This window comes from Arctopsyche grandis, chromosome 3 (genome assembly GCF_051622035.1).
Source record: "Arctopsyche grandis isolate Sample6627 chromosome 3, ASM5162203v2, whole genome shotgun sequence".
NCBI lineage: Eukaryota > Metazoa > Arthropoda > Insecta > Trichoptera > Hydropsychidae > Arctopsyche > Arctopsyche grandis.
In genome coordinates, this window is record NC_135357.1 from 24,153,790 (window position 1) to 24,178,119 (window position 24,330).

Consider the following 24,330-nt stretch of genomic DNA (forward strand, 5'->3'; position numbering starts at 1 on the left):
GCAATAATTTTCATATTCTTATTTAGACTTTATTTGCATTTCAGGAATCATAAAAAACTTTTGATTCGTCATTACTAAAGTCCAATTGGGAGCAAGATCAACTTGTGGGAGTGCAAGTTGGTAATGGACCAAAGATTTTACAAAATAAATATCTGAAAATAAATAAATATAATCGTTATTTTTCTTCAAACGTCGAGTTGAATAGCTGTGTTAAGGTCTGTTCATACCTAGTCAGCACGTATCGACTTCAGCAGGTATCCGGCCGCACGAAAAGTATTATTTGGCACATTTTGTATGGGTATATTCATACCAACCGTCACGTTTACGCCACGGCAGGCTTACAGCAGTACCCGACATTTCCTGTTCATACCTTACAGCATCATCCGTCAACGTATCGTATCCATTTTTTTGGCCATCGTGGAAATATACACGCGAATTACATGCCATGAGTCTGCCGCTTTGCTGTTTTGGACCAATTATCGATAGTGACAGTTGACAGCTGTTCAATCTTTCGACATGGTTTTGGCGCAAATATTTAAAAAAAAAATAATTTTTTTACGGAAATATTTAAAAAAATTTTGTCCATCATCCACAAGCTCCTTATACAGTGTCCAAAACTCTCCTTCGGTTTTTTTAACATGGGATGCACATCAAAAGGCCTCCGTGCTTTTTTATTACCTTCTTGAGCTTCTTCTTCCAACAAAAACGCGATTATACATAATTTTTCGTTCGATAAACGCCGAAAAATTTTTGCTGACTTGTATTCTGACGCGTAGCTACGAATGCACGTGTATGCATTCATATTGTAAGTACTCGACAATACGACGTGCGCCGTATCGTCATGGCCTGTAATGTATAAGTAAGCCGATTTTGCCTTGCACTCCGCCAAATTGCTGTAAGCGTGACGTGACCGCGACGTGTAGGTAGATATGAATAGAAATGTAATAAAATGACATATTTGAAACGGAGTCGTGCAGTGCTGTTAAGTATGAACAGACCTTTATCGGTCGAGAATGCTATTGGTCGAGATGGGGTGAAAAGTACAGCATGTGCGTTTTGCCTGTGTCTTCCTACAGCAGATGAATTATAATTTGATTCGTGCAATTTTTGTATGCTTATCTCAACTAAAATCGATCTCTAGTCATCACTGTTTTTAGTTTATAAAAATCAAAATTAGAATTTTGAATTTGGTGCAATTGAGACTACATACATACATATATATGTATGTGGAAACATTGCATCCAGTTTAGGCACTACTTAATACCAATACTAATTGAAACTATTGATTTGGTACAAGAGGGGAGATAATAAAAACAATCAGTTGGCATGAAATGAGACCTCTATAAAAGAAGAGATCTTAAATTTATTTTTTTCTTTCATATTTGCTCTCTAATACACAATACATTCACGAGCCGAACATACAATAATATAATACGAACCACTGATGTAGTGGTATATGTACCTAAAAATGGAATCATCACTACAATTCAAAATTAAAATAAAAATAAATTCATAAATAATGATTATTTCAAATTAAATATGGTCAAAAAAAATATATTGTATTGGAAAGTGTTACGATTACTCGAGTGCATAATAATGATTCCATTTTTAAGAAAGTAAATACATATATAATATATAGAATACTTTTTTTTTTAAGTCTTAAATAATTTTGTACTTTTTTTTTTAATTAAAAAATTTTTGTAATATAATAAATCTACTTGATATAATTTGATAATATTTGTAAATTTCACTGGTATTTTTTAAAATTAGTGTTCAAGACAACTGACGAATTAAACAATACATAAAATATAATGATTTGAAGTGTTTATAGAAGAATTTGAAATGTTACATGGACCTATTTTATTTTCACATCGAATATGTCTCACAAATTGCATTGTGCATTACATATGTATATAATATTCAAAGTAATATGATACACAATATGTATTATCACTCGAACATTGTATGTTACGTTAAAGAAATATTGAATACATACTAAATACATAATAAATTTTAATTTATAAAGTTGCCAATTCTCATATGGCCACAAAAAAAAAAATAACACAAAATCTAAAAGATGTTACCAAATGATATAAAATATTTTCATCCACACAAGCACATACATATATATTCACATCATAAATAATTTAAATGTAACATGTTGAGTTCAGTTGAACCGTATATAAAAACTACGTATCTTACATAAAGAGGGATTGACCAGATCATACATATGTGTAAATATATATAAGCATAAAACTGCTTTCTTTTAATCCATTATAAATAAATTAAGTATACACATATATTTTTTTTTAATTTATAATATTTATATATTTTTGTGTCCATAGTCATGCATGCACATGGATTAATGCATGAAATTATTAAAGTGAGTCATTTAACACAAATTTTGAGTTATGTACGCTTGTGTATTTATATCTTAAACATGACAAAATGATTCATTTACAAGACATCTACAAATATATCAAAATGCAAATGATAATTTTTCAGGTTTTGATATGAATTTGAAAAAAAGAATACATATAAAAGTCGATATTATGCTTCGTATTAAGTAAACAGTATGTATATATAGATGAATATGGGATAAAATATACACATGTATATGGCGATATATTGTTATATTAATTGAAATATTATATTCTTTTGTGTTTGGTGTTAAACAACTACTTTATATTAAAATTAAATTAAAATCTATAGCTAAATACTCATAAATTTAATATCACATTTTTTTTAATTTTTCCGTTTTTTTCTTCTCCACAACATGATTAGGAGATCCATTTAAAGTATAATGAACATTAATGTTATATCTATCCACAATACCCTGTGGCGAACACATACAGAACATAACTTTTCAATCTTTTTCCAAGAATAAGCAATCATACAAATCAGTGTTCTCCGTGTATAAAGTATCTAAATGTTTTTAAAATCAACAGAAATTAACCATTGTAATTATTCTATTATCAATAGATGTGTTCTGGCACACTTTCTTGCAGATAGAGAACACCGAAAATCTTGAATATTTCACATATGTTAATATATGAAATTAATCAATACAATATTTATATTACTTTAAAAGCATCAGAAAATCATAACTCGCGCTAAACATACAAATACCCAAGTACTAGAATGACTTAAATATTTTCGTGACAAGCCGATAAATGTGCAGAGTTGACAATTTTGCATTTTAATTTATCACGAACCCAATATTATATTAGATATGTAAATTGGATATTAACACAATTACAAAGAAAGTTTACCCAATCGCCAAGCGAAAATTAAATACCGATAAAACCCAATTAATTCTACACTGGTATTTAAAAATTTTATGCAATCAAGATAAAAAAAAAGTGTGATGGACTAGTATATTTAAACGGGCTAAGATAGATTTTAAGTAAGTCAAATAAATAGTACATATCAGAAGTCTATTTCATATAATTATATATTTAGTCGGAAATCGCAAAGATCCTTATATTAAAAGGTGGTCATTTGAATTTTGCTTCCTCGTAGATAAAGCATCATAAATACATATATTAGAAATTAAACATATTGAATAATATAATAGTTTAACATAAAAAATTAAAAATGCATTTCAGTAGTGTGAGCTTAAATTAAGAAAATGAGATTTTCCTCCAATTGCATAAACGGAGTTTTTCAAGTAAAAAAAAAAAAGAAAATCGAAAGAATAAAATCAAAAGAATCATCATATTTAAAGACCCGGAAACCAAATGAACGAAAAGTTCATAACAGATACAGCGATTATAGAAATTAGAAAATCGCCGAAAGACTTTTATACTAGTTGTTATTGCACAATACGGGCACCACAGGGCTAGTAGGCCAATCTTTCGTGTCTTCATTTAAATCTTCCGAGCTTTCACTGCCAGATCTAGAACAGAAAAAAAAAATAAATAAAAATTCATGTGTATATAAAAATATGTAGTATACTCTCAGTTATCCAGATTAACGAGATGGGAGGCACAATTATTGTAAAAAAAAAAAAATTATCCAAATTACTCAATTTTATCTCGTTTTAAAATGGGGTAAAAATTTAAATTAATACATCAGGTTTAGAAATTTAACAAGTCTTATTATTGATGAAAATTTGTCGTTTTGTTTGTGTTGTTTGCTGGTTTAATTTTAGATCAAGATTGAGTTATTTGTTTTCAACGTGCTTTTATTTTGATAAAAAATTAGGTTCATTCATGGATAATCGAGAGTATTTATACTGAAGTTGATGAAGAAAGAAAGGGTAGAAATACATAGTATTGTTGAGGAATAAAAAGTACCTGGGTCTTGTAATGGCTGCCGTTTTCAAAGGGGAACCGGCAGAAAACTGTTGTTCTTGAATAGTTGGCAACATACTAGTTAATTTATCAGTTGGCCGTAAAACCTAAAAAAAAAAAGATCAAATATGTAAACAAAACTTCACAATTTATAATTCGTTATAATGAAAAATATTTGTTTTTTATTAACCTTAAGAGTTCGAGAACTCAATCTCCACACCAAGCATTGACGATGCGGGGTCTTTTGTCTAGTGTTATACCTTTCTAGAATACATATGACGGCTTGATGGGTAGCGTAAAATGAACTATCAGAAATCTAAAATTAAAAATCACAGCGTGTTATTACACTAATCATATTTTATATATTCCAGATATAGGAGAAGTTCTTTTAAGGATATAGAATTAAAAATTTAAAGAGATTATTTACCTGACATGCTTTCTGTAGCTCCATAGCAAATTCAACAATCCTCATCAAATTATTAATTTGCTCAGACGTATGACCAGACCTTTGCATCAAATTCAATTGGGAATCTTTAAAATAAAAAAATAAAAAATCAATAAGTACATATATCAAAACTAAATTATATGTCATATTTTAATAATATTATTTGAGATCTTTCTTCAAGTATACAGATTTTTTTCCTATACATGTTAAGAATATAACACTTAATGCAATTTATATTTAAACTAGCTGAACCCGACATGCGTTGCAATGCCAAAATAACGCATGCAATCCCCGTTCCCGAGTTAACATCGTGGTAATCCGACTTATCCAGCGTTTTGGCTCGTGCTTCTCGATGTGTTTCGATACGTAAATTTTTCAATTTCAAATTAATACTTAATAATGAAATTAAATTACAGTAATGATAATTTGTCAGTAAAACGCAGGCGGCAAACACATTTGAATTTATTCAATTATTATTGTTTATTTTACCCTAACATCGCAGGTGGCGACGCGAATACATTTGAAATTATTGCGTTGCAATGCCACTCATTCCTGTTTTCCCGTTTTTGGACATTTTTTTTTACAGAAACCATCGCAGGTATGCACACAATAACGCATGTAAGTTTCATCGCAATCGGTTGAATGATATAGGAACGCACACGTGACAGACAGACAAACATTGATTTATATACATATATAGATAGATTGCGTCTTTATGAATTTTCTAAATAAAATAAAAACTATGAAGTTATAACAGAATATAAAGAAAAATCTCACTATAAACTTTCAATTGTAATAGTTTTCAAATATTTAATATACTAATCTGATTGTCAAAATGATGCAATGTTAAAAATACAGGCACAAAAAGAAAAAATAAGTACCCAATTGAGTGCAAATAAGAACAAGAGCCAATTCACAAGCTCGGACATTGCAGCAGCTAGCATCACATGATAATATTTCCAAGCGATTGATGATTTCAGTCTCCTAAAATGATAAAAAAAAAAACATCAATATACCAAATGTATTGCTAACATTACAAAATTATTCAAATAAATAAAACATCAATTTACTTGTAATAAATTAAGAATAAAATGAGAAGGTATTCCGAATAAGTTAACAGCAGCCCAACGTAATAGTTTCAACAGTAATCGCAACCAATGCAATGGTGATACAGTTTCGCCGACAGCTCCCAACTTTTGTTCTATTATGGCAGACATGCGTCCTACATCTCCGGCGGTGCACTTGCATTGAGATATAGACACTGAAATAATTAAAATCACAACGTTAATAAAAATAATTAACAGAACAAAAATGAATAAACCTCTTAAATATTGGATAAAATAAAATCAAATCTAACCAAGATCATCTGTATTGATTGATGGCAGTTTTGGACGATGAGAAAGAATGGCAATATGCATGCAAGACACTGATATGCATGATATGTGGCATAAACGAACCTGAGAAATAAAATAACACAATTTTATTCATTGACTGCACACAAAATAATTTAACATTCGACAACTGCAAATCTTACCTTCATCTTTGTTAAAAATCTGTCCAATAGATTGATGGCATGAAATAATACATCTGTTGGTAGATCATACCATACTTTCAAACATCTTAAAACGTGAACTGCACCATCTCTAGTACCAGCGCCGATCTCTCCGCGCTAAAACATAAAATTAAATATAAATACGAAAAATAATTAAGGAAATCGCATACATACATACATAAAAATGATTATAATTAAAACTCATCACAAAATAAAAAATTACCTGTGGTAAAACGGGAAGGTACAGCCTGGGTTGAAATTTTGATTCTACCTGCAAATACTCTTTAAATGTGGCATTCAATTCTTCCACGCTATTTTCCAATTCAAACGAATCAGTCGATTCTGTAAGTTCGCTGGAATCACTCTGATCTTTTAAATTATCGATTAACTTCATTTCATCGGAGTTGTCATCGATTAATTTCATATCTTCATCAGTTGGAATTGCTGCACTTTTTTGAAGAGCATTCCCAGAATTTTCATTGTTCACTTCTAAGAGCATAGAAGGTTCAATGAAAAGATTCTTGCGGGATTTAACAGCGTTTAAATCACGATTATCAACTGTTCCATCAATCAGTGGCAAAGATTTGCAGAGTGGATTTTTATGATCATTGTTTGAAAGAGTTGCAGGAGAATTTTCAATGCCATCGATTCGTCCAGCTGGATTTTTTATCTTATCCTTTTTATTCTGGTGGTTGAAGTTGGGGAAAGATTTTGGTGGAGTATCTTTCCTTATGCTGAATGAATCACATCTGTTCAACGAATTGTCATACTTTTTCACGTTATGCCTGTTTGAATTCGTTCCATGATAATGTTTCCTAGATTTATCATCCCTGAAACGAGTTTTTCCTCGTTTCGAATGATGAGGGGAATATTTTCTGCTGCTAGCATCCGGGACCTTCGGCTTCCCATCGCTCGGCTCCGGCTGTCTCTGCATCACCGTACCGCCGTCCAGGGAAGAATGACGTCCGAAACCGGGCGAATAGGGCCTAGTACCTGACATTGTACAAAAATAAGGGGTTGATGAAACCGAGGTAAGTTTTAAAATTCTCGGGTGCAGTTGAGTAACTTGTGAATTCAATTCAAAATAATCTCAACGGAACACTCGAATTTCATCAGCAACCTCGATCTGAAATGGGTCAACAGACGTAGGTAGCCTTGACCTCACTTCGCAGATTCGAGGCGGTCGACAACTTTATCAATCGTTTTGTTGAAAAACTGATGACAAGCAATCGACGTGCACACCCTTCAATCGGTAAAATTAGAGTGATGACTCACACAGTCAAACAAAATTACAGGTACTAACACAGCAGTGGTTGAACACAACTGTAGGCCAATTAAAAATCACCCTTTAATGAATAGAAAAAAGTAATGATTAGACATAAAATTAATGAAAACATACGATGATTACTCTGTTGCAGACCAACACGCACTTGAACCATGTACGATCTAAGATTGTATACGAATTTAAATTTTCACTTACACAATATTGCATCATGGAGATTACAAATAAAGAGAAAAATTAATCACTGGCGCAAATAGTTCAACAGCGTGTACAGGACTGATTGGAAATACCACATGTGAATTAAAAATAAATTCTCTAGAATTTTTAATTTTTTTATATAAAAAGTGCTATGTATCATATTTGTTAAGAAATCCAAAATAATTTAATAATAAAAAAAAGTTGTTTGTTACGATTGACAATTACGTTATGTAACGTCATATGGAATATATTCATGAATATAAATAAAAATTTAAATATTTACAATATGGCACGTTTTATACATTAAATATTGTTATATATAAAAGAACAAATGTTGTATGGCAGCAAGACAGTAAAATAATAAGAATGCAGACAATATTATATATTATAATATTACATATATATTATAAAATGATATAAGAATGCATCGAGGGTTTTCAACCATCCATATCATTTGAAACTCTTCCAGCTGATATATAATAAGTACATTTTAAGAAGCCCTAATTTGTAAAATCGTTAATTAAATTGTATTCTCATTGATATTTACCCTTCGAAAAGAAGTATTTTGAACAAACGACAATTTTATTTAAATTTATGATTCACTGAATCGTATTAAAAATACATTTTGTGGTTTTCGGTATCGGATACAGACAAGCGTTAAGGCGAAAACACACTGAGTGGTACGTGTTTTTTTTTTTTAGACACTTTTAAAAATGCGAAAAAACGCAACTCCCGTTAATTTCAATCCCTTTAACATTTGGGTGGCATCACATTCTTTAAAATAAGATTCCTCAAAATCAAGCGTCATACGTGAACATACGTCTCGTTTTGAACGGAACCGTCCCATTTTTAGGTCGCCTATCCCGTTTTCCCCAAGCACAGCTTCGGGACGTCGAAATGTCCCGTTTTCAAAAAGAGAGCAACCCACGGTAACCATTTTTAAGCCTGCCAGGCACTAATGCACCCTTAGAAAAGGTCTTTTCTACTATGAAAAAGTTGTGGACAAGCAAAACCCAGTTGCAAGTCGCAGTACTTAAAGCAATGCTAATTACCAAAGTAAATTTTAAGATATCCTGCCAAGAATTTCATTATTATTTGAAATAAACACCAAAAATACATGAAATTTGTTCCTCAGAAAAATATAAGACCATGTAAATTATTTATTTTCACGTGTTCATTCCTGTTCTTTTAACCGTTTGCCCGCGGCCAACTTCTATGGAAGCTTTGGGCGACAAGTCTGTAGCGCAGCTGTCTTCCATAGAATTTCGGAACTTTGCACGGGATTTTGAGCCATATATGCACCAATTTCAACTGTTTTAAGGTTCAAAATTGGTTGAATATATTACTGAGTTGAATGCCATCTATTCAATTTGCTTAAAATGAATATATCAGTCAAAAATTAGTTTTTTGTGGAACCATACTGAAACCTCGTCTATGCGACGTCACGTCTTCATACAATTATGAAGAATGATTATTTGACAATTAATCCAAAACTACGAGATATATTATGTATTTTATTGTTTAAAATAATACTTTATGTGTTAATTAACATATCTGGTTACTTGAGTTAATATTAAAATCTGTATTTAAGGTCGAAAACTCGATTGCCAAATTCGCGAAAAAGGTACCGCATACAGGGCTTATTCGCTATATTTATTGCCGCGGGCAAAGGGTTAAATATGCGTTTTCTTGAATACACATATGTATATAAGTTATTAATATAATTACTAAAAATTGATAATGTCCCGTTTTGAGGAAAAAAATATAAATGGTCACGTTAGTCATACTATAATATATCGAGGTCTATTTTCGTAGACATCCAGTAAATTTGTAAGACAAGTTCCGATTTCAATCCAAAAATATACATAAAGAAATTTAGCTACGAGGGAACAAACAGGAATTTTCGAATTTGAACAATGGATAGAGCAAAGATAGGTTGCAGTTTTTTTTTCTTCCTCACGATGAACGAACCCGTTCAAACTTATATCACACATTTCAAGGGCAAAATGATGAATAAAACAAAAAAAAAACAGGAAACGGAACAATAGGAAAGTAGCAAACCTTAAAGCGATACATGATGGTTCCGAAAATTGCACAAAAATCAGTGTGAAAATTGCACAAAGAGAAACCGACCCTAGTCAGACCGATTACGAGAACCAACTGGAGCGAACTTGTCGTAGCTTGCCTCTCACAGCCGCCTACCGACAGCGAGAAAGAGACGCGAGAGTGTCGCCGTCTCGCTCGCACTCGCACTCGCACTCGCACTCACACTCACACTCGGGACTTTGGACGCTTCGAGAGGCTTCCACAGCGGTCGGAGGCGACTGGAGGGGCGAAGCCTCATCGGTTATCGGTTATCGGTTATCGCTCGTCAGTCGTCGCCCATTGGTGTAGATGTGGGTGTGTGTGGCTCGCAGCCGCAGCCAGGAGGGGATATTGGGATATTTGGATATTTACATATTTACCCGGATGCTTGGCGAGGAGCTCTCGGAGTGGCGGCCGCTGATGAGGTGTGTCGGCTCGTCGGGGGTGGAGGTGGTGCGGGGCGGTGGGGTGCGGTGGGGTGAGCGCGGGCCGAAGACAGCAGCCGACGCAGCTCACGCTCACCTACACCTACGCCTACACACCTACTACCTACTACGCACCAATACCCTTCACGTACGGCCAGCGTAGCCGCACGCTCGCCAACCGACGGCCGTTTCTATTTATGGGGGTCGATTTCACCGCTAATTCGAACCGAGTCAACTCGCTGTCGCTATGCACGTACGCACTATACACACCCATCAAATATGTACATATGTACTATCAGGGCTGTGGTGTCGTTAAAAAAAACCCACGACTCCGAAACCGATTTTTTCATTTAATCGGACTAATCACAAATGTACATACATACATAGATAGGTAGTTAGCTGGGTTCGGTGATTACTAGTCAAAAGTGAACCGGTCACAGGACAACCGGTCGCTTTAGATCGGTCACACGGGATCACCTGTCACACTAAAACTGGTCACACCCTAAAATCGGTCACGAGAAAACTGGTTGACCGATTTTAGGGTGTGACCAGTTTTCTCGTGACCAATTTTAGTGTGACGGGTGATCACGTGTGACCGATCTAGCGCGACCGGTTGTCCTGTGACTGATTTACATATGAATAGTAGTCCGTTTGCCGTTAGCTGATGTAAACCATCAACTATTCATTTTTTCTTTATAAGCTTTTATTTAGTTTTTTTTTTAATGTAAATAATAAAATGTACGCGTTTGACGTTACGGATTTGCCAAACATCAGGACTCTCTTCAAATTTACCTAAACATGGAAACAAAAAAGCAAATATGGAAACATTGCGTCTCAGATCTGCAAACATTCGGTATTGACTAATTCAATATTCATATACATTATTAAGATATAAATGCGAGCTAAAATGCCATTACTTCGACTCCTCAGCCCTCATGCTACACTACTACGCTTGTTGGGCATTTTTTAAATTATTTTTGGCACATTATCTCTTAGGGCTTAGATTTGTAAACTTTTTCAATCGATCTATAGATACGATGACCATAAGTCCTTTATGTAAGAGGACAGTATTTCATTTCTAAAATTGCCCTCTTGTACTTTATTTCGACTATCGCTGTTTCACTAGGACTAAGACGATCCTACTGGTGAATCTTAAAAAATCGGTTTTGTTTTCTGCTAAAGAAATGTTAAGAGAGATCGAAGATCAACAAATGAAAACATCGAAGAATGACGACAAAGTGACAAGCCCCGCCAATATGGGCTCATATTAAAAATCACTGAATTTTCATTGTCTCCCTGGATCTAATGCCCCCGTTGAACGAAAATTTTCATTAGTGAATTAACAATATGTGGACCGATGAGAAAACCCAATTAAAAGTAGACACATTATATAGGAGCATGCATACCAAATGCAACTTTGAAATAAGCTGTATACATTTTTTTGATTTTTTAAAACACGAACCGCGTTATTAAAAATAAAGTTCATTTAAAAATAAAGTTAAAAAACATTTTATAATAAATATTATAAACTTACATATGAAGCATTTTTAAGTTACTAAATACAAAATTAAGTTGCAAAAAAACAGAAATTAGCACCAAAATTTTGCTTAGCAACGGTGTAACGGTTTTGAAATAATGAACAAAATAATTTGCAATTCAATGGAAAGTAGGAATGGCTAATATACATACATACATAAAAAAATACATGGCCTAGAACACAATCCCTTCACAATGAGGAATTGCTGTACATTTAAGATTATACAACATTTATCTAATTTTAATATTCTGATAAAAGATTAAAAGCAAATAAAATAAATTAATTGTAAAGAGGAAAGTGTCAAATATTTCATGGTAATTTTATGTCGAAATAAAAATGACGAAACTATTAAATTAATCGGAATTGATAAGTAAAACATCGTCACAGAAACCACTATGAGTAAAGACTTCCCTATTTCCGTATCAGTAAATGATAACGCAGACGAATATCCGCCACAAAAAATTCTTGTAATATATTATGTATGTATGTACATACATATATATATGTAATATTGATAACGTAGCGTTTGGCCAAAATTTAACAACTCTGATAACTATGTATTTTAGTAATCATATGAACATACAATATAAGTACATATACACATTATTAACCGCGTTACTAAGGCAAGGCTTACCTGTGTACATTAAAATTTATACGTTTCATTGAAATTGTTAAACTACACAATAAAATATGTAACGAGCACATTTCCTAAATGTGGTATGTAAATCGAATATCGAATATGTTATCTCCGGATTTGAAATTGGGTCACAAAATTAAAGAAGGCTCGTATAGTATGTTGAACTCGCGATATCAAGGTATTCAAACTTAAAATAGCATATGACAAAACAAGTTTGTAACCAACTCAAGGTTTCATCTTTGACGATCGCGTCTATCGCTACGCGAAGCACCCACTTCACGTGTGCAAAAGTATTGTAACATTTTATATACATACCTAACAAATATATTAATCGTACGATACATAATTTATAAGCGATATTTGTTCCGCGATTTCGGCGACTTAAATTAAAATTTAGGCCACCTTTCTTTTCTTAGCATAACATAATATGCGTTGAATAAAATATTCGCATTTTTAGTGGGAGAAAAGTGAAACTTCAACGAGGCTCATCAAATCGACCATCTGTAAAAATTTCGAAACACTTCGAACAATATTGTGAAAACACGTACATATGATAGCGGTTTTCAGATTGTGTTCAAATTTTAGCACAACAGTGCTCTCCATGGTGCAAAACAACACAGTTAACAATGGATTTAATCAGAAAGATATCAAACAAAACAAAAATACATATAGAGAAAATTATATAAATAGAACATGGTAAACAAACAAGAAAATGCTTGGGGTAAATTGTGATTATACTCATTTTAATCATTCCCTCGGATAAATTAAATCACATATTATTGTCAGCTGATAATCAGGTCACAAAAATATGTAAAAAATTTACATGATATAATCGACAAAAATATGAAACAAAACTGATTAAGTTTAGTTGAATATATGCAAGTGTGTGTGTACATATTTATTGTAAATCGACATACATATTGTACGCAGTAAACATTAACAAATCATATTATTTAGGCGTGAATACGACATTGAGTTGACAAAACTCAAAACAAACATGTTTACGTAAATGGCGACATGGCGCGCATAAACAATCGACATTTGGTAATCGTTGAGGACATTTCATGACCCACAAAGTGTTTATAAAAAAATATTGTCGAAAACAATATAGATTGGCGAAAAGCAGATAATTCTTTGACGTCGGAGAAAACATGAAGATAAATGTTGCGAAAATGCGGGAAAACTTGTTTGGGTGCGTTATGAAAGGTTAAAAGGCGGAAAACGAAACCAACGTACATATGTATGTACATACACTAACTTTCGAATTTATTAGATTCTTGAGAAGAAATAGTGTTTAATGGGAGTTTGTACGTTACTCAAATTAAATACGAATTTTTTGATTGCTTCAAACCGAATGAGAGGCAGAAGGAAGAAAGAAGAAAATGAAAAGATTATTTCGAAATGACGGGGGGAAAAATTTTATAGATACTTTTAAAAATATTTTATGTATGACTGATAATAACCTAATAACATGATAATTCCAATTATAGATATTTATTAGCAAAAGCTGATATCAATTATTATGAATCATATGTACTTTCGATCTTTGTCTTACAGTCTGTGATCATTTGACAAACTATTGTTTTCATCGTACGTTTTGAAAAAGATTATTTACAATATGAAGGATCATTCTGTTTATTTTTATTAGCAGTGAAAGTTACGTTTATTTTAAAAATAAACATATCCTTGTATCAATTTTGTTGTTTACGCATTTTTTTGTTTATGTTTACTACACACGAAGGTCATTTACGATAATTTATGTGCACGTTATATTCCACTAATCAAAACAATGAATGAAATTTCAATGCTTATAATCACATTTTGAACAGATCAATGTCGGATGGATTGAAGATCGATGATCAAATTTTCCATTTTAATCAAAATAGTTTTATATATTATTGCATCACGTGGAGATTTACGTATGTCGATGTACATGCATATATAAATACTAGAGTTTTTACCCGGCTACGCTCGGTATTTGTAATATAAACCGCTTAAACATGGCCAATCTTATAGTAAACATTATATTAAATTTATTTGAATAGTTTTATTTTAGGTTGTGGCTATTTGCAGGTACTATATCTGCGACAGGCGCAAAGCCTTCTGCGCATGCGCGTGAACTTATAATCCGATTATGATTTCTTACATTTAATGTATGCTAGACTTGTTTAATCAATCGTTCATTATACATGAGGAAAATAAATTTCGCACGTTATTATAAAAGATTTATATCATTTAGCTAGGTATTATACGTTGTATATGATAATAATTTTCTAACAATTAATAATAATAACTAATTTGGATTATATTTTTTACTTTACGAGTTCGAACTAAATTTTAAGAGGTTTAAAACAAAATTTTAACAGTAAACACGCTGACAGTGACAGTTCACGCGCATGCGCAGAAGGCTTTGCGCCTGTCGCAGATATAGTACCTGCAAATAGCCACAACCTTTATTTTATTTAAATTTATTTGAATATTCATTTGTTTTTTTATTAAATTGAACGTCACGGATTCTACGAACCAAACAAATATACACACAGTCTCTTTCGAAATTATTAGATTTAAAACAATTAAAAATCATATCATGTTAAATAAAATACCTACATACAAACGTACTTTAAATGGGTGAAATGTAAAAATACGGAAAAGATGTATCTGAACGTAATATAATTTTAGACAGGAAACATTCAAAGAATAAGCGTGACAATGTGAAGAAAAATAATCATGACAGCACTGGCTGGAGTTTCCGGATTCTAACAAAGCGGGAGATATTTCACAAATAGCACTACCCAAACAAATTCTAGATTTTTTTGGTACATGATAAATTAGACCCATTGGCGAGAGTTGTGCTACTTTAAATTCACAAGATTTAGGAAAAATACATATACAGATATATGTACATAAGTAGGTACATATGAGTACGAATTATTTTAGGCGACAATTTGCCGAAAGTCGTTGGTGACCTTAGGTTATACGATGTTCGTTGCCTATCATCCAAACGGGCAATTCCTTATCGACAATAATTGATACTTGTACTTGAAAATGTTGACACTTTGCAAGTTAAAATTTGAAATCGATAAAATATTATCTATGAAACGCAATTGCATTAAACATTCACCTGTGTTAACATTAGGGGTTTCATTTTCAATGTCAAAGCGCAATATCTTCCATACAAAACCTATCTACATACATACATACATATATTATATAATATAATAATATAATAATACATATTTGACTTTTGTTTAAGCATAAAATAATCGACCTTCGACGGATTGCGTTCACCTCGAGCTGTTTGTTTTATTTTGGCAAAAGGAAAAAAGTGTTTGTAAAAAAACAAAACGGAAGGTGAAGCAAAATGACGCCATCTTGTTGAGCTTCCAATACTAGACCACCAAACCAGTTACACAGTTTGTACATATGTAGGTATTAGCATATTTGCACATGTATCTACATACATATTATATTTCTAATGCATTTGTGTTAAAAACTGAGGAAAAACAGCAACTATCGCAGTTATTTTCGGCGCGATATAAACAACTGTGACACACAAAAACAACCTTCGCTCTCTTGATACAAGAATTAATGACAAATCGGGTGACGTGATTTTAGTTGAATTGAACATGTTGGATTGATAACGATCAACAAGGTAAAGGGAATTTATAACAAAATTTCACAGAAAGTTTCATCACTACTAAAAATAAAAAGACGTAACGAGGATTTCACTGCAACTGGTACTCGAAAAATGTAGTACAGGCAACTTGCGTACGTGATGGACAACACACCACCTTAAAAATCTCAATGTAAAATCTTAATAATAAATCAAGAAGCTAATAGGCATAGACTAAGCTTCGGCGCGACCACCATTGTTCATTTTTATGATGAACCTTTTTTTTTGCTCTCTAGCTTTGTAGTTTTCCCTCTTTCCTGGAAAATAGCCCCAAAACTCCCATTTTTTGTTCCAAAAGCACGCTCCACCGCCGAAGACTAGTTATAAGTTATAACTAGTCTTCGTTATAACTTTTAACAGCAAGCAGTATGGCTCCGTCGTTGCGTTTATATTAAGTACCGAGAGGCTACCGGGTTCGATCCCGTACTAATCTTGAATGCTGCTGTTCAGACTTGGATATTTGTGACTCTAAGTCGACCGTTTCCCATCAGAGTTTGCCAATTGATCTAATTGATTTGTTGAAGCGGTTCCTCCATCAAATTGGTAAAAAACACCCTACCCACTATCTATCTGAACTTGATTTAATTACAATACAATTTATGTACAACTCTAAATCCATATATGTCTCTATGGATTAATTAATAGTTAATTTCGAGTTTTTTGGCATCTCAAAATTCAGCGTTTTAGGTGCGTTGAGGTTTACCTGTTAGGCCTTCCTGTTATAAATCTATGTAAAAATAAAAAATAGGCCTCGGTTTATCTCAAATCAATCCCAAAACGCCAGAATTAGATGACTGGAGTCGGGTCATTTGATTGGAAGCCCCAGAAATTACACAAAAATTACACGGCCTGAGAATATGGAAGAGAAATCGTTTGCCCAGCATTGGTTCATTTTTCGATGAAGACACATCGTATCAATTGACGCATCGCTGCCCGATTGAATTTTTGGACCGATGGCCTGTCACGTATCTTACTACACATTCTCTTAGCAAAACAACAGATGGTACAAACACGGGTAAACGTACTCGTACAGCGCAAGTTACAATAGCGTCCTGACTAATTTGTAATTTATATTTGAACGACTACCTGAAATTTAAAATAAAAACAAAAAATAAACTATTAAGTACGCGAATAACCCGAACGAAAGTAAATTTGTCTAACTTTTATTTTCAGCCTCGATTATATAATTTTGATGGGCGTTGTAAACAACAGCAACGTTTCAATAAAATAAACTAAGTCCGAAATTTATAGTATTCGAATATTTGACTTGGCTCCAACAAAACATTCAATCCAATTTAACTTTTAGATCTAGTGAGTTTTGCCAGAACAACGTCGGCGCCACAGATTCACCCACTGATTAGTGAACACACCAGAGATTATTACATCAGAGTTGCATTCGGAGTTGGGGTGCGTACGTGCGAAAAAGTTTGAGGGCCAACGGCCGCGTCCGATTGCGTCAGCTGCTTGGACGCCAGTATACATACATACATATAGATATATACAACCGATTACATTAAGCGGCGGGGACGCGCAAACAAAGACACTCACAATCGAGAAATTCGAAAACGAAAATGCAAATTGCACTGAGACGATCCCCTTTAGCTGGATGCAATCAATCGGATAATTGTGCAAAAGCGCAACTGACGGGCACGCCCATCCCCCAACAAACCAGCCTTTGTTCGCTACTGAATGTCAATTATTACGTATTCGATACCAAAACATTTCCCAGGGAATAAATTAGAAAAATCTAAATAAATCGGGGCCGTTATTTGAACGCTTTTGTTCCATTTCGTCAAAACAAATGAATTTCAAGCGCACGAATCGTTTCAAATTCAAATGTTTGAATTGTTTTTTCTGTTGTCATTGTCAAATGAGAAAACTGGTTGAACTTTTGACCTCATACAGTCGTAGCGCTGCTCGTGAATGATATATTTAGAAATAAATATGTACTAAAATAAAATGAAATTACCTCGTATGTCCCGTTGGGTGCATTCCTTAGCGTGTGATGTCTGGGAAGGCGTCGATGGCAAGATGTTTGTCTTGTTGCGCATCGACTCTTTGTGTTCTCATTCCTACGTTTGCGATTTCTAAATACACTACGAGCTGCGAAGACTGCGAGCGAATATAAATTGTCGTTCCCGAATCGTGATTTGTCGCTCTGGTCTCCGAATAAACAAAACAAAGGCGTCGGTCAGCTGCTCAGCGTTCAGTGCTCATTGTTTGTGGGGTTGACTGTTACTGCTACTGGTAGAGATAATGTTAGCAGTAGTGGTAGTGGTATACTACCACTTCCAGTCCCACTTGCAGATCCCCCCTCCCCATCCTTCAATTCAAATGCAATGCTCTACCAACCGATTTTCCTCATAATCACATACATATATTTACATATCGTATTTTATATGTATATGTACCCACCTAAAAAACGGGTCTACCTCACGGGCCCGAATGTGAATCGCCCGAAAACGCAAATATCGGAAGGCAAAGATCGAAAATCGAAAGATCTTAAGTCGAAAGATCAAAAAAAAGGGTGCATGGTAAACGATACATACTTAACATACTTAATTTGCGCGAGCAGGATACAACAGGAACAAGAGGAACAGGCTTTTCCTCCCGTATAAATTTGCGCGCGCAGAATACGGGAGGAAAAGCCTGTTCCTCTTGTTCCTGTTGTATCCTGCTCGCGCAAATTAAGTATGTTAAGTAAGTATGTGCCGTTTACCATGCACCCTTTTTTATCTTTCTACTTAAGATCTTTGCCTTCCGATATTTGCGTTTTCGGGCGTTTTACATTCGGGCCCGTCACGGAGACCGCTAAAGAAACATGATTTTTTGAAACTTTAAATAAAAAATTTCTTTGGAATTAAATTCATTAGTACATAACCGAAATTAAAGTGTATTATTGTCAAGATTCTCACCAGCAAAAATAGGCTAATGTTGGTCATTGATTAATTTTTAATTATTGGTCATTAATGCGTGTACAGTTTTAAGTTTTTGTTTCCTATGCATTTAATTCCTAAATACAGTAGAACCTCTATAATTCGGACTAATTGGGGATGAAGGTAATCCGGATAATCGAAAAAATCACAATTGACTGGGAAAGACGTGTACATTCAGTATGAATAATTCTTATTTGTCTACATTTACATATATAATAACATAAAGATCAATATTAAATTATTCTTTATTAAGAAATTCAATTATGGATTTTTACTTAAAGTTAGCTGTTCTTTTTGAAGCTGCCAAATCGTGAATATTTTTCATATAATAATGAACCAGATATTGGCTTTCCAGACGATCGTCTTTGAATGAACCATATTAAAATACAGTCTTCGACTTCGTTAAATATCCTGATGTTTTAATAACCTTACGCTCTGAGCATCATCTGACATTAAAGAATCAGTAAACTTCATAGTTTTTTTTTATATCTGAGATCGTTGACGTTCCAACACCATATTTATTTGACAAAAAACGTCCCAAGACACTGCTTTTTAAAGCAATGATTATTTCTAATTTGTCTTTTAATGAAAATATAACACGTTTTCTTTCCCATATTGGTAATATTAAAAATAAATATTTAACGATCAAATTTTCAAGAAAGAAACGTCCTTTGAGTATTGAATTTTGAATTTATCGACTAAACGATTCATGTCCGCATCTTATTTTCGAATTTTTAAGGTATGCATTTCAAAGCAGCAAAATCGTAAAATTTGTTTGTTTTTAATAATCCGGATAATCGAGGTTCTACTGTACTCGTATTTCATACAATCTATTATAGATATGTATTATTTTCTTTTGCAAATAACGATCACTTGTTCTGTGTGATGCGTCTTCAGCTTGATCAATGGAGAAAGTCGACAAAGAATGTATGACGGGTTTTACTGTGCATATAGGTAAATTGTTTATTAAAAAGAAATTGTTAGCATTATATATGCGAATAATAATTTAATGTACATATTAGAAAATATTGACATTTTTTTTAATTAAACCTTCTTTACGAACAGCGTATGGCATTGTTTTGATGTGATGTTAGCGTTACAAAATGTGCAACGCTGAAACAAAACTGAAGTAGGACAATAAAAAGGTGCTCCTCCTCCGCTCTTTTGGAATTATTTTAAAAACGTAACTTACTTCTTTTCTGTTGTATACGTATGTAGTTGATTTTGCGTAAAGAAATTTTACTTCTGTAATATGTAGTGTAAAACACGGTTTTTTAAATAAAACTTCTTTACTGGCGGTTTGGTGAATTTTTTTTGTGCAGATAAACAAAAATTTGCAACGCTGAAATATTGCACAAAACTCTAGTGTGACGATAAAGAATTTTTATATGAAATTTTATTTAAGTGAACTAGTTTAAGATTTTATTTTTTTCGGCATTATTAATTGATTTCGACATCTGATTTTGAATACAAAAAAAAAAAACAATAAATGTTTACTACTTCTCCAGCAAACATTAATTGCTACGCAAACAATAAATATGAATACAGCTGTTCATTTATGCGTGGTTGGCTCTCAGTAATTGCGTCGCCATTTTGCTTTTATTTCGTTTTAAATGAATTATCTACATTCTACAATTCACACTCCTGAGTTACACACATCAAAAAGTACGCTACAACCAATTTGCCAAATCATTCATTTTATGAAATTGGTCAGATACAGATCTGAAAATTAAAAAGAAATCTAATAAAAACAAAAATTTGATGAAATAACTATTTTTTAATTTTAGATGATGTTTTAAAAATAAAATTATCTATTTTATAAAATGCGCTCTCGACTCCAGTTGTATCCATTTGATTGACAACACATTCAGGTAACCATTCCTTGAAATTAGCGTTAGTGAAAGGATCGATAGAACATACATCAATAGGTTCACTTTCAATAGGAAGAATTAGTCTGAAATACAAAATTATAAAATATTTAATAAATAATATTTTACAACAAGAACTATGTATGTATGTACATATGGAAATATACTGTCTCTATGAAGATTCAATGTGCACATTTATTGAAATTATTGTGCACACATTAATTATGCATGATGATTGATGGATGAAAGACATCACAAATATTAGCTCAAATGGTTCATTACAATACACACGTAAATTTCATTCAATTGACGTAAACACTTAATGAAATATATCATATGTCAATTATTACCTCAACGAATGAAGAAACATTCGATTGGGTCTTATATCAGTTCGATCACTATAAGTGTAATCCCCGACAATAGTATGACCTAACAGATGACAATGAACTCTTAGCTGATGTCTCCTTCCTGGGAACATAAAAACACAAAAAGCATTAGCAAAACTAAGATATTTACTTGAACCAAAAATAATATAACTACGTACCTGTTAAAGGTTTAAGCAGAATTTTTGTGGCAGGATCGCCATCAAATAATCCTTTTTCTAAAACTAAAATTTTGGTTTGGGCTTTTTTTGGATTTAAGCAATTTTTGCCCTCAGAACACATTCTTTTATTGGTATTAATGCAATTTTCATCATAGCCTGAAATATATCAATATTGAGAGAAAAATTGATTTAAAAAAATATACATATAATATAAAAACACAAACTAACCCACGACAAAATCCACTGATGTAAATTCATCAATTAAATGCCCCCTAACAATTGCAACATAATATTTATTGACCAATCGAGCTTCAAATAGTTTCCCAGCAACAGCTGAGGCGTGTTTATTTCTTCCTAAACAAATTACGCCACTTGTTGAAAAATCTAAACGATGAATAAAGTGAAAACCATGTTTTAAATACTCTGATTCTTTACATTTTTGAGAAATTTTCGGCATTAATAGATGCTGTAGAGTATTCTGAGTAAAACAAAGAAAATACATTTACATAAGTACAATATTTAAAAAAAAAATGATCATATTTAACCAATTTTGACTAACTAGATTATTTTTGTCATCAGAGTTAATAAGTAAATCAGGAGGTTTATCAACAATAAGATAATCACTACTTTCGTGTAGTATGACTATGTTTTGACATGAAGACAATTCTATTACAGGAAACATTGTGAATTAACAGCGAGCTAAAAACGGAACAGCGAGGAAGAGATACCTGAGATAATCAATCATATAAAAAGATGTAAAAATAATAATATTCTCTATATTTATTATAATAATACTAAATATTCACTCAGACTATGTTGCCACCTAAGCTGTCAAATGTCACATACAACATTTGACGTTTATGGCAATCGGGACGAAATAGTACTTAAAATGACCATAAACTATACTACTTTTTTTTTTCAATATAGATTTTTCCGTCCAATATCCATTTAAATTTGAAAAATAAATAGTGTGTATTGTTGTTGGGCAGTGTGATATATTGCATTCAGATAGTATTCAACTGAAACATCATCGACGACACAAAAGATTTTCAGCAATGTCATCAAGTTTAATTTAACCACATTAATTTCCTCTTTGAAATGAAAGGTTCGGTGATTATTCTTCACAAAGCGATCTCACACACGTCACTAAAATCTCGACCACGGAACATCTGGCAACCGAAAATTCCATCCATCGAGAGCAACACGCGAACTAACATACTAATGAGAACTCGAGTCCCAGATATTCCTTATTATAGATTTCAGTGGCAGTGATTGTCGTGTGCGCAATGGCAATGTGTGAAATAATTTGTTTACCGAAATGAAAGTACTGTAGTGTAGTTTACATTCTAATTTTTTGGCATGGCAACATCAAATTTTGTAGATGTCAGTTAGGAGCAGATTAATTGTGATTAATAGTAGAAACAGATTATAGAAAGTATTTTTTTTGTTCATATAGGTTTCGTAAATAAAATAGAAATGCATCGAGTGTTTGTGTACGGAACATTAAAAACGGGAGAACCAAATCATCATTGGTTAACATCTAAAAATAATGGATATTCCAAATTTTTGGGAAACGCTCACACTATAGAAAAATATCCACTAATTATCGCAACCAAATATAATATACCATTTTTACTCTATTCTCCTGGAAATGGAGATATTATCAAAGGTGCACATGACTTCGATATTCAAACAATTATTTTGATTTATTTTACATTAATTTAAATTTTTCTAGGAGAAGTTTATGAGGTGGATGAAGCGATGTTAGCAAATTTGGATGTATTAGAAGATCATCCAAATTACTATATTAGAGATTTGTACACTGTGAATTTGTAAGATGAATATATTTTAACCATGATTATATAATTTTTCACATTTTGATAATGTAATTTGTGTATTCTTTTTTTAGAGATTCTAATCAAGATGCAAATGGAGAATGTTGGATATATTTTCTGAAAACATTTGATGAAGAATTATTAAATAAAGCCAAATTTTCTTGCTATAGTTCTTCTGGAGATCACGGATTGCCATATATTGATAGGTCTAATAGAGATATTAATTACATGTTGAGATGGAAACAAAAATATTTAAAAAACTAATGTGTGTTTTTGTGCTTGGAATATATCACGCAATGAAATGAAGCTGTTTCAATATGTATGTCCTTCTATTCTAGTCTCAAATTAAATCAGATTTACATTCCATCGCATTTTGTTGATTATCTCTAAATATAAGTTTTCTCTTTATTTTTTATTTTTTAAGTAAGACTTAATTAGAATGTTTCTAAATTAAAATACATATGATAAAATAAATTATTTTTTATAAAATCAAAAATTGTAAATAGAGATACGATAATTTACTTAATTTGCATATTTGATTATCATTGTGTGGTATGTGTAATATGTATGTATGTATGTGTATAGTTTTCAATGATTAAATTTTTATGGTTTTTCAAGTCTATATGATAAATAATCTAGTACATTTTTTTTACAGTGAAAACATATCAACACCTGCAGATTTAAATCAACTTTTGTAATTGTGTATCTAATGGAGTGTACAGGTATATTTGTACAAAGTATTTTTATTTGAAAACTCTTGATTTGACATTCTTCCATTATTTATAATTTTAAAAATGTATAATGTCATTATTATAAGATGTATTAATATTAAAACTAAATAATATTTTGTAAGTATGAACATATTTAAATAAATTTATAATTTTTAAGTTTTCTATTACAACTAGAAACGCTTTTTTGGGCGCTGTAAAATATAGATTAATGTAAATAGAAGATGTTATAAAATAATATAATACATGTATTCACGACTGCATTGTATTTTTCAACTGATGAATTCGCA

The 24,330-nt window shown here is 32.3% G+C and overlaps 3 protein-coding genes across 5 annotated transcripts; 1 reads left to right on the top strand and 2 right to left on the bottom strand.

Annotated features, from left to right (window-relative positions):
* Positions 1 to 1,323: 1,323 nt before the first annotated feature.
* Positions 1,324 to 18,449, bottom strand: CycG (cyclin G). 2 transcript variants are annotated; one of them, XM_077428096.1, is made up of 10 exons: positions 18,099 to 18,449; positions 6,516 to 7,285; positions 6,275 to 6,409; positions 6,098 to 6,197; positions 5,811 to 6,001; positions 5,622 to 5,724; positions 4,723 to 4,826; positions 4,486 to 4,611; positions 4,299 to 4,402; positions 1,324 to 3,898 (listed from the first exon to the last, which is right to left on the bottom strand). In XM_077428096.1, exons 1-10 carry the CDS (start codon positions 18,178 to 18,180, stop codon positions 3,808 to 3,810), a joined length of 1,806 nt encoding a protein of 601 aa, XP_077284222.1. In that variant the 5' UTR covers positions 18,181 to 18,449; the 3' UTR covers positions 1,324 to 3,807. The 2 variants fall into 2 exon arrangements, with proteins under 2 accessions (XP_077284222.1, XP_077284223.1); XM_077428097.1 differs by lacking the exon at positions 18,099 to 18,449 and adding an exon at positions 10,238 to 12,823.
* A 1,107-nt stretch (positions 18,450 to 19,556) lies between these two features.
* On the bottom strand, positions 19,557 to 22,372 carry LOC143909859 (RNA pseudouridylate synthase domain-containing protein 1-like). The gene is made up of 6 exons (XM_077428098.1): positions 22,284 to 22,372; positions 22,037 to 22,205; positions 21,706 to 21,955; positions 21,478 to 21,633; positions 21,284 to 21,401; positions 19,557 to 21,019 (listed from the first exon to the last, which is right to left on the bottom strand). The coding sequence occupies exons 2-6, from the start codon at positions 22,157 to 22,159 to the stop codon at positions 20,836 to 20,838; spliced, it is 831 nt and encodes a 276-aa protein (XP_077284224.1). The 5' UTR covers positions 22,160 to 22,205; positions 22,284 to 22,372; the 3' UTR covers positions 19,557 to 20,835.
* Positions 22,373 to 22,836: 464 nt separating this feature from the next.
* On the top strand, positions 22,837 to 24,197 carry LOC143909860 (putative gamma-glutamylcyclotransferase CG2811). 2 transcript variants are annotated; one of them, XM_077428100.1, is made up of 4 exons: positions 22,868 to 23,146; positions 23,213 to 23,309; positions 23,387 to 23,518; positions 23,968 to 24,197. In XM_077428100.1, exons 1-4 carry the CDS (start codon positions 22,954 to 22,956, stop codon positions 24,008 to 24,010), a joined length of 465 nt encoding a protein of 154 aa, XP_077284226.1. In that variant the 5' UTR covers positions 22,868 to 22,953; the 3' UTR covers positions 24,011 to 24,197. The 2 variants fall into 2 exon arrangements, with proteins under 2 accessions (XP_077284225.1, XP_077284226.1); XM_077428099.1 differs by lacking the exon at positions 23,968 to 24,197 and having other exon boundaries at positions 22,837 to 23,146; positions 23,387 to 23,949.
* The last annotated feature ends 133 nt before the right edge of the window (positions 24,198 to 24,330 follow it).

What these genes read in the sequence shown, in the direction of transcription:
- CycG (XM_077428096.1), bottom strand. Translation starts at nt 18,180, where the DNA reads ATGCGCAACAAGACAAACATCTTGCCATCGACGCCTTCCCAGACATCA. An exon ending in ACCTTCCCGTTTTACCACAG is followed by an intron (nt 6,410 to 6,515) that starts GTAATTTTTTAT and finishes TTTATGTTTTAG; the next exon opens with CGCGGAGAGATCGGCGCTGG. An exon ending in AATCAATACAGATGATCTTG is followed by an intron (nt 6,002 to 6,097) that starts GTTAGATTTGAT and finishes TAATTATTTCAG; the next exon opens with TGTCTATATCTCAATGCAAG.
- LOC143909859 (XM_077428098.1), bottom strand. Translation starts at nt 22,159, where the DNA reads ATGTTTCCTGTAATAGAATTGTCTTCATGTCAAAACATAGTCATACTA. An exon ending in ATCAGTGGATTTTGTCGTGG is followed by an intron (nt 21,634 to 21,705) that starts GTTAGTTTGTGT and finishes GATATATTTCAG; the next exon opens with GCTATGATGAAAATTGCATT. An exon ending in ATGTTTCTTCATTCGTTGAG is followed by an intron (nt 21,020 to 21,283) that starts GTAATAATTGAC and finishes TTTGTATTTCAG; the next exon opens with ACTAATTCTTCCTATTGAAA.
- LOC143909860 (XM_077428099.1), top strand. Translation starts at nt 22,954, where the DNA reads ATGCATCGAGTGTTTGTGTACGGAACATTAAAAACGGGAGAACCAAAT. An exon ending in AAATGGAGATATTATCAAAG is followed by an intron (nt 23,147 to 23,212) that starts GTGCACATGACT and finishes AAATTTTTCTAG; the next exon opens with GAGAAGTTTATGAGGTGGAT. An exon ending in GATTTGTACACTGTGAATTT is followed by an intron (nt 23,310 to 23,386) that starts GTAAGATGAATA and finishes TTCTTTTTTTAG; the next exon opens with AGATTCTAATCAAGATGCAA.